Genomic DNA, 15,056 nt, shown 5'->3' on the forward strand with positions numbered 1-15,056 from the left:
TTAATATGTAGCTGAGTGGTTTTGGTAACACCTGCGGTTGAACATCAGTGAGGTGCCGGTTGTATCAGGATCCTAGGAAGTGCACCACTGAGATTGCTGCACATCAGTTACAAGTAGGGTAACTAACTGCCTTTCTGCTGCTTTGGTAGAACTAATCTGCAAAGAACCTGCAACAGAGTAATCGGCCCACACTGTTTTAAAAATAATAATACTTCTGCAAAAGATGTGCTCAATCCGGTTACACTGAAAAGGTAGCTGAGAAACGGCAATCATTTGCATCCCTAGGTTCCCTGGTTACAAGACCCCCAGCAACATGCTTATCTTTGTGTGTGTTATTTCTGTGATGTGTGGTTTATGTGAGATGGAGGAGTCTGAGGCAGGAAAGGTTCCAGTACCAAAGATGCTAGGTATTGGTTTATTATTGTCACTTGTATCAAGATACAGTGAAAGACTTGTCTTGCATACCAACCGTACAGGTCAATTCATTACACAGTGCAGTTACATTGAGTTAGTACAGAGTGCATTGAGGTAGTACAGGTAAAAACAATAACAGTACAGAGTAAAGTGTCACAGCTACAGAGAAAGTGCAGTGCAATAAGGTGCAAGGTCACAGCAAGGTAGATCGTGAGGTCATAGTCCATTTCAGGGTGTAAGGGAACCATTCAATAGTCTTATCACAGTGGGGTAGAAGCTGTCCTTCAGTCTGGTGGTACGTGCCCTCAGGCTCCTGTATCTTCTACCTGATGGAAGAGGAGAGAAGAGAGAATGACCCGGGTGGGTGGGGCCTTTGATTATGCTGCTGCTTCACCAAGACAGCAAGGGGTAAAGACAGAGTCCAAGGAGGGGAGGCTACAGATGGGCACATCTTCAGCAGAGAAGGCACTATTTTGTCTGAAATGATTTCCTTCCTGATCCTTTCACAACATAACTTCACCACATTAATGGATGACTTTTCTTTGTGACCATTTTGTGATCTCTCTCTCTGTGACTCGCCCAGGAATGCTGACTTCCCAGCTGTAGAAATGGAGACTGATACCACCTGATTTGGGGCTGTTCCAACTTGCTATCTTACGGTTCGTAACCCGAACAGTTTGCAAGTCGGAAATGAAGCCACCCGGCGATGTATTTAAATAAAGACAAAGGCCGACCGAAGGCCACCTGTGGTTAAACCAGGGTGTTTAACTCAGCCATTCAGATACTGCAGTCAACCGAGTTCCCACATGGCAGAAGATGCCTGCAGTCCCACTGCAGCCAGAAGATCCACCCGGCCGCTCTCCCAAACACTCGCTCGTATGAACGGGCTGTACACAAGTCGGGCATTTGTTCAAGGTTCAAGCTAATTTATTGTCATACACACATATGCTATTAAAAAAACATGGAGGAACGAAATGTCGTTTCCCCCAGACTCTCACAACAGGGGACATACATAGAACAGAGGACATACAATAAACGCAAACAAAAAATTTGTGCAAGTAGAAATAGTGCAAGAAACAGTATATACAGAATACAATTTAGTGCAGGGTTAGTGCAAAACCGAATTAGACGGAGAAATTACAGAACTCAGTGTGTTACACTAATTGTATAAACATGTTCAGCAGCAGCCAGAGTTCTTATACGCTGTTGTGCAAACCAGGGCTTTTGACGCGGCATTTGTCTGAGACTGTCTCCAGGGTATTCAGGAGCCTGACCGCCTGGGGGAGAAAAACTGTTGTACAGTCTAGTAGTTCTGGCCCGGGTGCTCCGGTACCGCTTGCCAGACGGCAGTGGGACAAATAGGTCGTGGGAGGGATGAGAGGGGTCACCTATGATTCTGCAGGCCTTGCGGGTGCATCGTGTGTTGTAGGTGTCCAGGATGGAGGGAAGAGGTACTCCAATGATCTTTTCAGCTGAACTCGCAATTCTCTGCAAAGACATACGGTCAGAGATGTAACAGTTACCGTACCGGTCAGAGATGTAACAGTTACCGTACCAGGCAGAGATGCAGCTGGTCAGAACATTCTCAGTGGTACCCCTGTAGAATGTGGTAAGGGTGGGGGAGGACCTGTACGCCCTTATTGCAGAAGATCAATTCAGTCTTTCTTGCACAGAGCTCTGGAGGTGGATGTGCCTAAATCCTGTATCATCTTGCCCCTGTTACAAGAGTCACAAAGAGCTCAGTCTCTATCAATTCTCAATTTGTTCAGTTGTTTTTATTCTTGCCTCAAAATTTTCACGGGGGATACAGGGATGGCATTTTGGATATTCGCTCTCCTGGGAAAACCAGGACAGTATTCACTGATAAAAAGATAAAATTGCATAAGTGCTAGAATTGATACATACGTAGGCAGAGAGTGCTGGAGAACGAAGCAGGTGAGTCTGTAATCGTTGGGTGAACGGTCTGACAGCATTGAAGGTTTGGGCTCTGGAAGGTGCAATCCTGAATTGTTCAGTCCGAAGCATTCTGACTCTGGTACACAGCTGCCTTATGTTTCCAGCTATTTTCCTGTTATTAGCTGATTATTAATTTGGTGAAATCTGAGTGTTGCACCTCACATTGTATTGCTTGGTTTTAAATAATCCATACCCAAAGTAAAGTGCTGGTATCTATCTTCTGTAGAACATGATGTGGCGATGGCAAAGTACAGCAAGTTACCCAAGAGAAGAGAAAATGAAAAGGTAAAAAAGATTCTCAGATGGATTAGATATGACTTGGACAGTGATGCCATAAGATAAGATATCTTTATTAGTCACATGTACATCGAAACACAAGTCAAATACATCTTTTGCGTAGAGTGTTCTGGGGGGGCAGCCCGTAAGTGTCGCCACGCTTCTGGCGCCAACACAGCATGCCCACAACTTCCTAACCCGTACGTCTTTGGGATGTCGGAGGAAACCGGAGGAAACTCACGCGGACACGGGGAGAATGTACAAACTCCATACAGACAGCGGCCGGAATTGAACCTGGTTCGCCAGCGCTGTAAAGCATTACGCTAACCGCTACATTACAACTGGGTATCCAGTGGGGACTGGAACTCGTAGTCCGTACAATACATCCAAGTTGTGTTACTGTTTGACCACTTTCTACCTCCTCACCTTTACATAGTTCTTTAAGGAGGTGTTATACATTTAATGGATTATGTTAGACCTGAGCCCACCAATTCTCTGACTGCATTCTTCTTCCCATTTTTCCTTTTCACTCTATCGCTGCTGGACTCCCAGTGAGCTCTCACCCTGAGTCAGGAGTGCTTGCTGCTGTGTTCACGACGGTCCTCAGAGTCAGTTCCCAACACAACCTGCGCAGTCCATTCCAGGAGAAGAGAGGTCACAGGTGCCGTGAATATTCAGAGGCTCTGCTTCCACCTCCCTTTGAGGAACAGATTTCCAAAGAGACGGAGTAGTGAATAGTGTGGGAGACTGGCGACTGATACAGCGTGATGTAGATCAGCTGCAGATGTGGGCAGAGAAATGGCAGATGGAGTTTAACCCGGATAACTGTGAGGTGTTGCACCTTGGTAGGACTAATGTCACGAGGCAGTACACTCTCAAGGGCAAGACCCTTAACAGTGTTGAAGAGCAGAGAGACCTTGGGGTGCAGGTCCATGGCTCATTGAAAGTGGCTACACTGGAGACAGGGTGGTTAAGAAGGTTTATGGAATGCTTGCTTTCATTAATCAAGGTATTGAGTACAGGAGTCAAGAAGTTATGATGCACCTCTATAGAACTCTGGTTAGGCTGCATTTAGAGTATTGCGTGCAATTCTGGTCACCTCACTATAGGAAGGATGTCGAGGCTTTAGAGAGGGTGCAGAGGAGGTTTACCAGGATGCTGCCTGGATTAGAGGGCATGTGCTATCAGGAGAGGCTGGACGAACTTGGGCTCTTCTTTCTGGAGCGGCGGAGGCTGAGGGGTGATCTGTTGGAAGTGTATAAAATTATGAGGGGCATAGATAGGGTGGACAAGCAATATCTTTTTCCCATTATTGAGCGATCCAATACCAGAGGGTATGCATTTAAGGTGAAGGGGGGTAGGTTCAGAAGAGACGTGAGGGGTAAGTTTTTTTTTACTGAGAGTGGTGGGTGCCTGGAATGTGTTGCCTGATAGGGTGGTGGAGGCAAACTCATCGGGGGCTTTCAAGAAGGGCTTGGATGGGTACATGAATGAGAGGAAAATAGAGGGATATGGGCATTCCGTAGGTAGGAGGGAATAGCTATGTCGGCACAACATTGTGGGCCGAAGGGCCTGTTCTGTGCTGTATTGTTCTATGTTCTATGAGACATGACCCTGTGAGGGAAAGATTTACCCTCATCTCTGTCGTAAATGGATGGTCCCTTATTTTTAAACAGTGACTTAGTTCTAGATTTTCTCACAAGAGGAAACGGCTTCTCCGTAATCACCCTGTTAAGACCCTTCAGAGTCTGGTATGTTTTAATCAAGTCATCTCTCGCTCATCTTAAACTCCAGCAGATGGGAGCCCAGACTGTGGCCAGAAGACGGCCTGCTCATTCCAGGTGTCAGCCTGTGCAGAGTGGAGCTCACAGTCTCCGGGCTCTGCACGATCTTTTGGACTGACAGTGTGCCAGACACCCCTCTCTTCATCTCTGTCAGCCTTGTGACCGCTGTGACTGACTAAACCAAGCCATGTGGAAGCTGTAGAACATAGAACACTACAGCACAGAACAGGTCGTTCGGCCCACAGTGTTGTGCTGACATTTTATCCTGCTCTAAGATCTATCTAACCCTTCCCTCCCACATAGCCCTCCATTTCTCTATCATTCATGTGACTATCTAAGAGTCTCTTAAATGTCCCTAAATGTATCTGCCCCCACAACCTCTGCCGGCAATGCGTTCCACGCACCCACCACTCTCTGTGTAAAAAAAAACTTACCCCGACATCCCCCTTATACCTTCCTCCGATCACCTTTAAATTATGTCCCCTCGTGTTAGCCATTGTTGCCCTGGGAAAAAGTCTCTGACGGTCCACTCGATCTATGCCTCATCATCTTGTACACCTCTATCAAGTCACCTCTCATCCTCCTCCTCTCCAAAGAGAAAAGCCCTAGCTCGCTCAACCTATCCTCAAAAGACAGCAGCTGGGAGTCTTTAAGTACAGCAGATCTTAGAATCTCGTTCTCCTCTCCCAATACAATGTTTTATACTTCTTGAACAGGAAGACAATAATAAACTATTAATGGAGACACGAGATTCTGCAGATGCTGGAAATCTGGAGGAACTCAGCCGGTCAGGCAGCATCTGTGGAGGGAAATGAACAGTCGACGTTTCGGGCCGAGATCCTTCACCAGGACTGGAGAGAAAGAGGGCAGAAGCCAGAATAAAAGTGTGGGGGAGGGGGGAGGAGCACGAGCTATTATCTACAACTATTCAACTATTAACTACAGTTTCAATGGCTATGATTACCTTCTTAACCATAACATTTTGAATGTTGACAGGTAACTTTGCAGAATTACATGTTTACAATGGTAGCACATCCCAGCTAGCAGAACCTCTTCAAATACTGGTCACTTGTTCAGGAGTTTCTAAGTGCAAACTCCGGAATGTACCTCTTCTGTTACAGTATTGAGGGACAGCTCCCTGAATATTCTGCTCACTGGAATATTAAGTGACATAACAGACCTATCCTGAACTGTGCATTAAGTGGCAGGGATTTAAGAATGTGTTAATACAGGAGATGGCCACTTAATAGCCTAATCCCTGATCTCATCAGGAGGGTTACAGTGACCACCAGTTAACATGAACATTCATCTACTGTCTTCCCCTGTGTAGTTACAATGGGACAGAATCGGAATGTCCCACACCCAGTGATTGGTACCAATGGCCTTACGGTAGTGTAGCGGTTAGCGCGACGCTATTACAGCGCCAGCGACCCGGGTTCAATTCCCGTTGCTGTCTGTAAGTAGTTTGTACGTTCTCCCCGTGTCTGCGTGGGTTTCCTCCTACATTCCAAAGACGTGCGGGTAGGTTAATTTGGGTTTTAAATGGGCGGTGCGGACTCGTTGGGCCGGAAGGGCCTGTTACCACGCTGTAAATAAAAAAAAATCAGTTGAAGTTAAATTGTGAACAGGTTTTATTTCCTGAAGACTGATTCTCATTTTAATTAATATCTGCTCTCCATAAATTTCATAACTCCAGAATAATCCCTAACATGATGAAGGCATCCTCCTGATTTGTAGTCCTTATCTGAGTCCTCTGGGGCTGTACAGATGCCCCCTTCCAGAGGAGCCACCCACCAGGTTCCTATCGTGGGTGCCAGTCTGCTGCCTGATACTGCCCGCTGTGCCTCCTGCTGACACATCCCTCTGACCTGCCGCGTCTGTCCCTCATGGTCCCAGGGTCTGGGCTGTCGTGGGGGGGGGGAGGGGGGGGCGGGGCGGGAGGGGCGGGGAGGGGGTCAGCTGTAATGACCTGCAGAGGATCATTATCCTCTGCCCCCCACTCTTCCCTCCAGCCCCTCCATCTCGTCCTTTTCTCCGCCCTCCCCTTCTCTGTGGGTGAAACAGGTGATAAAACAGAAAGGAGTCGTAGACGGAAAAGGGATGAAGTACCACTCAAAGTGAACAACAGTACAGCGCAGGAACAGGCCCTTCGGCCCACCATGTCTGTGCTAACCGTGATGCCAATTTAAACTAATCCCATCTGCCTGCACTGGGTCTGTATTCCCTCCACTCCCTGCCTGTTCATGAGTCTGTCCAAATGCCGCTTAAGCATTGCTGTTGTATCTGCTTCCACCACCTCCCCTGGCAGTGTGTTCCAGGCACCCACCGCTCTGTGTTTAAAAAAAAAACTTGCCTCATTAATCTCCTTTAAACTTGCCCCCTCTCATCTTAAACCTGTGGCCTCTAGTATTTGACATTTCTACCTGGGGGAAAAGACTTTTATGATCTATCCTATCTGTACCTTCCATGATTTTATAGACCTCTATCAGGTCTGCCCTCAGCCTCCGACGCTCCAGAGAAAGTCCAAGTCTGTCCAACCTCTCCTTATATTCTCTAATCCAGGCAACGTCCTGGTGAACCCCTTCTGTCCCCTGTCCAAAGCCTCCACATCCTTGTAATGAGGTGACCAGAACTGCACACTCCAAATGTGGCCAAACCAAAGTCTTATACAGCTGCACCATGACTTCCCGACTTCTGTACTCGGTGCCCCGACCGATGAAGGCAAGCGTGCCGTACACCTTCGTTACCACCCGATCTACTTGTGTTGCCACTTTCACAAGACAAGGGAGCAGAAGTGGGCCATTCGGCCCATCGAGTCTGCTCCAAAGAAAAGGAATGAGAAATGGGGGGGGGGGGTGGCAGGGACAATGAGAAAAACTATTCTAACCCCAATTTCTGGCCTTATCCCTTGATACCTTGACTAATTAGATATCTATCTATCTCCTCCTTAAAAGCCTCCACTGCTGTATGTGGCAAGGAATTCCATAAATTCACTACCCTCTGGCTAAAGAAATTTCTCCTCCTCTCTGTTTTAAACCTGTACCCTCTAATTCTAAGATTGTGCCCTCTGGTCCTGGACTCACCCACCAAGGGAAACAGCTTGGCCACATCTACTCTGTTCAGTCCTTTCAACATTTTAAATGTTGCTATGAGGTCCCCGCTCATTCTTCTGTACTCCAGTGAGTACAGTCCAAGAGCCGACAAACGCTCATCATTTCAGGGAGCTATGGACTTGGTCCCCATGGTCCTCTGTACAATGTTGCGAAGGATCCTGCCATTTACTTTTCTTTTACATTCGATCTGCCAAAGTGCAACACCTCGCACTTGTCCACATTAAACTCTCCTATCTGTCATTTCTCCACCCATACTTCCAACTGATCGATATCCTGCTGAATCCTTTGACAACCTTCCTCAATATTCACAACTCCACCAATTTTTGTGTGGTCTGCAAATTTTCTAATCAGCCCACCTACATTTTTGTCTGAATCATGTACATATATCAAAAACAACAGAGGTCCCAGCACTGATCCCTGTGGACCACCACTGGTCACAGACCTCCAGTCAGAAAATACCCCCCATCATTACCCTCCCGTCTTCTACGGCCAAACCAATTTTGAATCCAATCTATCAAGTCTCCATGAATCCCATGTGCCTTAATCTTCTGCACTAGCCTCCCTTAAGGGACCTCTTCAAATGCCTTACTGAAGTCCATGTAGACAACATTCACTACCCTACCCTCGTGCACTGCCCACCTTGGTCACCTCCTCAAAAAAAAACTCAATTGAGTTTGTAAGATGTGACCTCCCCTGTACAAAGCCAAACTCACTATTCCTAATAAGTCCATGCCTTTCCACATATTAGGAAATCCTATCCCTAAGAATCTTCTCCAATAATTTCCCCACCACTGATGTAAGACTCTCTGGTCTGTAATTTCCTGGTTTTTCTGTATTGCACTTTTTAAAAAGTGGAACAACATTGGCCTCTGGGACCACGCCTGTGGCCAAAGAGGAGAGAAAGATCTCTGTCAAGGACCCAGCAATCTCCTCTCTTGCCTCTCTCTATAACCTGGGATAGGTCCCATCAGGCTCTGGGGACCTATCCACTATAATGTTTGTCAAAAGACCCAACCCCCCACCTCTTCCTTGATAGCTACCTGTCCTAGAATATCAAAAACTTCCTGGTCTCACTATCCTCCATGTCCTCATTGGTGAATACTGATGCAAAGTGCTCATTTAGTAGCTCGTCCACTTCCTCTGGCTCCAGGCTTAAATTCCCTCTATCTTTGAGTGGTCCTACCCTCTCCCGAGCTTCCCTCTTGTCTTTAATGTATGCGTAAAATGCCTTGTGATTCTCTTCAATACCCACCAAGGACATTTCATGGTCCCTTTTAGCCTTCCTGATTTCCTGTTTAAGTTCTCTCCTGCCTCCTTTATACTCCTCAAAGGCTCTCTCTGATTTCAGCTTCCCAGATCGTACATATGCTTCCATTTTCTTTTTGACTAAATTTGCAACATCTCTCATCATTCCCAGATTCCCGAACCTTGCCATCCTTGTCTTTCTTCTTCCCGGGAACATGTCGCTCCTGATTTTTTTTTTGATTCGCTGGTCTTTAAGCGACTCCCACATGTCAGATCTATCCCAATCTACTCACCCCAGCTCCTGCCTAATACGGTTTTAATTACCCTTTTCCCAATTTAGCACTCTTCCCCCAAGGTCCAGTCTTATGCTCAGCCAATAACTATCTAAAAACTTAGTGGTAATGATATTTATTACAAAGAGGATGTTCTGGTCACAATGACACATCTTTCAGGAGCCTATATGTGCTCATCATATGTGCAAAGCCCCTGCTGGTGAGGTGGAATTGTATCAATTTGTCTCCATGTATTCATAATACCAGTACCTTAAGCAAAGCAAGCAGATGCAGTTTGGGAGGGAGCTCATCTTGACACTAACTACAAAGGTGTATAAAAGCATGAGGGGCATAGACAGGGTGAATGCACACAGTCTTTTTCCCAGGGTTGGGGAGTGAAGAACCAGAGGGCACAGGTTTAAGGTGAGAGGGGAGAGATTTAATGGGAACCCGACAGGCAACGTTTTCACCCAGAGGGTGGTCAGTATGCGGAATGAGCAGTGGTTGAGGCAGGTACATTAACAGCATTTCGACAACACTTGGATAGGAAAGGTTTAGAGGATCTGGGCCACCTACAGGCAAATAGAACAAGCTTAGATGGATGTCTTGGTCAGCATGGACCAGTTGGGCTGAAAGGCCTGTTTCCATGCTGTATGACTCTGTGATTCTAACTAACCCACTAGATAATAGAAGTGATGAGAAGTTGCATTTGAAGTTCCCATTAAAAGGTAATAAAAGCATCAAAACTGTATTAAATGGTTAAAGTAAACAGAACTAACTCTTGGTAACTGTTGATTTGTATGGATAACTCATCCTCTCTAGATATGGGTTTGTCAAATTAAAAAGAAAAACAGTATCTATAAATGTTATTAATTGGTTTAAATTACATTTCTTGTAACTTTATGTTGCCTATTTACCTTTAGTTTAAAAGGTAATATCTATGCTGACTGCATTAGAGAAAGGGCACGGGGGGGAGGGGGTATTGTTCAAGGGGCAGGTACACCCTCCTGCTCACCCTTGCACACCAACACGATCCATGGTGTAATCCATAGGTCAGCTTTGCAGGTTGCTATTTCATGTTTTACCAATGTATACTTGCAAACAAATGATTGGGACTGTAACTCCTTCTGTTTCTCAGTTGAAGGCAGAGGTGGTGGCCGAAGTAGCTGCAGCAAGGAGAAAGCAGCATCATTGTTCCTTGCAGTATTACTGTGCCTTAAATGCACTGCAACACCGGAAGCGAGTGGCAATGCTGGATCCATTACTTGGCTTCATTCAGGGTCAGGTGAGTGAATCTGGCAACGTACGCATGTCTGCTGGTTCCCCAGGTTGTGGTGGAGTCAGCAATCACAAGTGGACTCAGTGTGCCGTTTCAATGTTCTCACACTAAATTCTGATATTGAACATTAAATTCCTCTGGATTTAATACCAAATAATTTCTGAAATACTGGGCCTCAGTCTAAAGCACAAGTGCTGAGCATGGAAGGATATTACCCAAACTACAATAAACTGATGCCACGTTTGTAATTGCTGAGTCTGGACAACACTGGGGACACAAAGTTTATAAAGCAGTGTGTAAAAATCCAATATTCAGTGACGTGCATAGTCCCGTGATTGATTCGCAAGATTTTAAATATTACTTGTTTTCTCGAAAACTGATGACTGCCACATGGATCTATTGGAAGATCTCTTGTGGTTATAAATGTACTTCATTTGATGCAATTATCAAAATATGTATTGGAGGAATGATGAGTTAACTGGTTGCAAATGTATTTTTACCAATTCACAACATGGTATTACTCTCTATAAAATTTGACAAACTATAATGTAGTAGTTTTGGTAAACTAGATTCCTATTTGTGAAAATCCAATCAGCGTTCCAGTAATATGGTCCAGGTTGTGAATAAACATGCCACAATGCAGAGTGTTTGTCATATCCTAATCCCACACAACAAGCATTATTAACTAACGACAGCCCTGACCGTGAATGTAGACCTGGCGAGATTATGACAGTGTTGCAGTGCCCGTTGTGATCATTGGCCCTTCACGTTCAGGAATGCAGTGCTGAAATACGTTGCTTCTACACGTGGCCTGGGCGATGATGACAAACTGCAGCCACCCTCTCAATTAAAAGAATTACTTCATCTCTTATAAGAGAAAACCAGCACTGTGCTTCATCTTAAAACACAGCTTCATTCAGTGCAGCGTATCTGGTTTACCCGATCTGGTTATTCCTCCCTCATTGATTCCTGTCCATTGGCTTTTTGCAAATTTTAAGGCATGTCAAACTTGCGCTATTGACCTGAAAGCTCAGCTGATGTGAGCAACAGGAACGTATTCCTAATTTATAGGAAACAGAAAAAATGATAAATATATGAAACAGATTATTTCATTTATTCTTTATTTTTGATTAATTCCAGATAAAGTAGATGAACAGTGTAATCAAAAGTTCCTAACCTGCCTAACCCAGACCACAGCCACAGTCCAATTAACTTGTCTTGTCCTGTTTGCGTTTTGTGGGCCTCAAATTTTGGAAAACATTGTCCTAAGTTTTGGATCTGATGTGAATTGGCAGAAGTGTAAAGATTTTGAGGGTGCACGAAGTAGGCTGTTGTCGAACTCCCCTGTTTGAAGATCAGAGCTTGGACAATGTCTCTCTAGAAATTTTGCAAGACCATTGCCACTCTTTTAGATTTGCCTTTAACTAAAGTTAATCTTGCTTCCTTGGATTCCAGAAACCTTCAAAGAGCTGGAACAGGAGAATACAGTGTCCATATGACTCAATTTATATCACTCTTGATTCTAAGTCGGAAATTTTGAATTCAAGTCTCGTGCTAGAACGCTGCTGAGCAATTCATTGCACTGTTAAATAGTGGGAGAGGGAATAAGAGTCTCATTCTCCCTCTCTGCCTCCCAACTCCCTCTCCCACTCAGCACTCTCTCCCTCTCTCTGTCAATGTTCTCTTTCTCTTCCTCGATCTCTTTTCCTCCCTCTCTCTCTCTCAGCACTCTCTCCCCTTTTGGCTCTCTCCCTCTTGAGTTCATTCTCTCTCTCTCTAACACACATACATATTTCTCTGGCAGTAAATGTGGAGTTCTTGCCTTAATCCTGAAGTTTGGCAGGGCAGGCTGTCTGGGTGAAGGCTACACCCACACCTTGACTGTGGGAAGAAGAGGGGAAACCCGTCACCAGCAGGAGGTGCACATTGTTGTTTGTGAGACGCTGCACGTAAATTGGCTGCTGCATTTTCTTCCAGGGAACAATGAGTGAATTTGACAGGTACTTCCTTCGCTGTGGACGTGGTCTGGAGACTGTGAAGGATGCCAACTCTGTCTCCATGCCCAAGTCAAGCACGGAACCTGTGAAAACTCACTTCTGTCTCTTCTTGTATTTCAGATCAACTTCTTCAAGATGGGAGTGGAGATGTTTTCGAAGAAGCTGGATGAATTTTTGTCTTCTGTTGCAAACATGGTTCAAAGGTTATCAAAATTCTTTCTAGTCACTGTATGTGTCGTGTTCAATTGATTTTACTTCCCAGGTTCCAGGGCTGTACCCCTTGCAGTGATTGTACGGTTTTCAAGGAGGAGACGCTCGACAAATAGAATCTTAGATGGAAGTCCATGCAGTTCTTTAAGTTCAGTTCTCCACAGCAATTTTCTCTGCAATCCTACAAGTTAGTCTCTTCAGAAACATATCAAGTGGCATTTTGAAAGTTCTCCTGTCACCTGATTTCACCCCCTTTAGGTAGTACCATCCAGATCAGAACCTTCTGTGAGTACATTCTGCTCTCTCGTCTAGTTCGTGCTGATTATTTTAAGCCTTTTGCTTCTACTTTCTGATCCTGTTGCAAGATGAAACAACTTCTACTACTTAATCAAACTCTTGGAACATAGAACAGGACAGACCCTTGGCCCACGATGTTGTGCCGATGACTCTTAATTAATCTAATCCCTTTTCTCCACACATATCCCTCCCTTCTCTGCATATTCATGTGCCTATTTAAGTGTCTCTTAAATGCTCCTATGCTATCTGCCTCCACCACCACCCCTGGCAGCGCATTCCAGGCACCCACCACTCTGTGTAAAAAAAAACTTGCCCCACACATCTCCTTTGTACTTTTCCCCCCTCACCTTAAATACATACCGTCTAGTACTAGACATTTCAACCCTGGGGAAAAAAGTACTGGCTGTCTATCTATGCCTTGTGTAATTTTATAAACTTTGAGTCGAATAAAACTCCCGGAAGCAACGGCTTACCGGCGGAGCTGTACTCGGCTCTGTGGGACTGGATGGGCCCCGACCTGCTGGAAGTGTACAACGCTGTGCTTCGAGCTGGCAGCATGTCAGAGTCCATGAGGAAGGGTACCATTACCCTCATCTACAAGCAGAAGGGGGAGAGGGAGGACATCAGGAATTGGAGACCCATCTCACTGTTGCATGTGGACTATAAGATCCTGTCCAAGGCCATCGCCAACAGGGTCAAGTCTGCTCTGGGACAGGTGATCCACCTGGACCAAACCTGTGCTGTACCTGGCTGGAAGATCTTTGACAGCCTGGTGCTACTCAGAGATACGATCGCCTACGTGCAGGACAGAGGGGTGTCCACCTGTCTGGTCAGCTTGGACCAGGAGAAGGCCTTCGACAGGACATCACACATGTACATGATGGACGTGGTCTCCAAAATGGGTTTTGGGGAGGGAATCAGGAATGGGATCCAACTGCTCCACACAGATCTCCGTAGTGCAGTGCAAATCAATGGGTGGGAGACGGAGAGTTTCCCCCTCAGGTCTGGAGTCAGGCAGGGTCGTCCACTCTCCCCTGTCTTGTCTTGTGTGCTGCACTGAACCCTTTGCCGAATCCATCAGGAAGGACGAGAGCACAAGAGGGGTGACGTTGCCGGGCAGTGGGGGCACACGAGGCAAAACCTCCCTGTACATGGACGATGTCGCCGTCTTCTGCTCAGATCCGAGGTCAGTTGGCAGATTGATCAGCATCTGCGACCGGTTTGAGTCGGCATCAGGGGCCAGAGTCAATCGCGCGAAGAGCGAGGCCATGCTCTTTGGCAAGTGGCCCGACCGATCCAACATCCCCTTCACCATCAGGCCTGACTATCCGAAGGTGCTGGGGATCTGGTTCGGAGGGGCCGGGGCGTGCAACAAAAATTGGTGGGAGCGGATTGGGAAGGTGAAGCAGAGACTGGGACTGTGGGAACGGCGCTCCCTATCAATAACCGGGAAGAACCTGGTCATCAGGTGTGAGGCACTCTCAGGGCTGCTGTACTTGGCGCAGGTGTGGCCTGTTCCTCGCTCCTCTGTCTTGGGAATCACCCGCGTCGTCTTCCGGTTCATCTGGGGATCCAAGATGGAGCAGGTCCGACGGGCCACCATGCACAAGTCCCTGGACAATGGGGGTAAAGGTGTCCCCAGTGTCACCCTCCTCCTGATGACCACCTTCGCCTGTGGCTGCATCAGGCTGTGTGTGGAACCCAAGTATGTGGGCACCAAGTGTCACTACGTACCGAGGTTCTACCTGTCCCGGCTGTTGCGAAGGATGGGCCCGGCCCCGTGGCCACACGGCGTCCCAGTCAGCTGGACGCCGCCGCGCTACCTGTCCTTCATGGAAAAGTTCTTCCGGACCAATCCCTTGGACCATAAGTCCATCAGGAAGTGGTCAGCATGGAACATCCTGCAGACACTGCAGGAGAAGGACTCAATGGACACTGTGGGGTGATTCCCTGAGCAGACTGTCCAGACCATCTGGCAGAACGTCTCATCGCCAGAACTTACCAACAAGCACCAAGACCTCGCTTGGCTGGCGGTGAGAGGGGCCCTCCCAGTCAGATCCTTCCTGTATGGTTGGAACCTCACTCGCAGCGCGCGTTGCCCCCGAGAGGACTGCGCTGGGGACGAGACGGTCGCCCACTTCTTTGTGGGCTGTAGGTTTGCGAGGAGGGTGTGGCGAAAGGTGCAAGGGTCCTTGTCACGTTTCATCCCCAGC

At 46.7% G+C, this 15,056-nt stretch overlaps 1 protein-coding gene across 2 annotated transcripts in view; it reads left to right on the forward strand.

The window, feature by feature from the left end:
• The window catches only part of appl2 (adaptor protein, phosphotyrosine interaction, PH domain and leucine zipper containing 2), a 64,508-nt gene that overhangs the window by 27,406 nt on the left and 22,046 nt on the right, over positions 1-15,056 (forward strand). For both annotated transcript variants that reach the window (XM_052033409.1, XM_052033407.1), the window contains 3 exons: positions 2,597-2,655; positions 10,199-10,345; positions 12,457-12,539. In XM_052033409.1, coding sequence (XP_051889369.1) covers positions 2,597-2,655; positions 10,199-10,345; positions 12,457-12,539 — 289 coding nt within the window. The remainder of the gene's footprint in view (positions 1-2,596; positions 2,656-10,198; positions 10,346-12,456; positions 12,540-15,056) is intronic.

Source organism: Pristis pectinata, chromosome 19 (assembly GCF_009764475.1).
Source record: "Pristis pectinata isolate sPriPec2 chromosome 19, sPriPec2.1.pri, whole genome shotgun sequence".
Lineage (NCBI taxonomy): Eukaryota > Metazoa > Chordata > Chondrichthyes > Rhinopristiformes > Pristidae > Pristis > Pristis pectinata.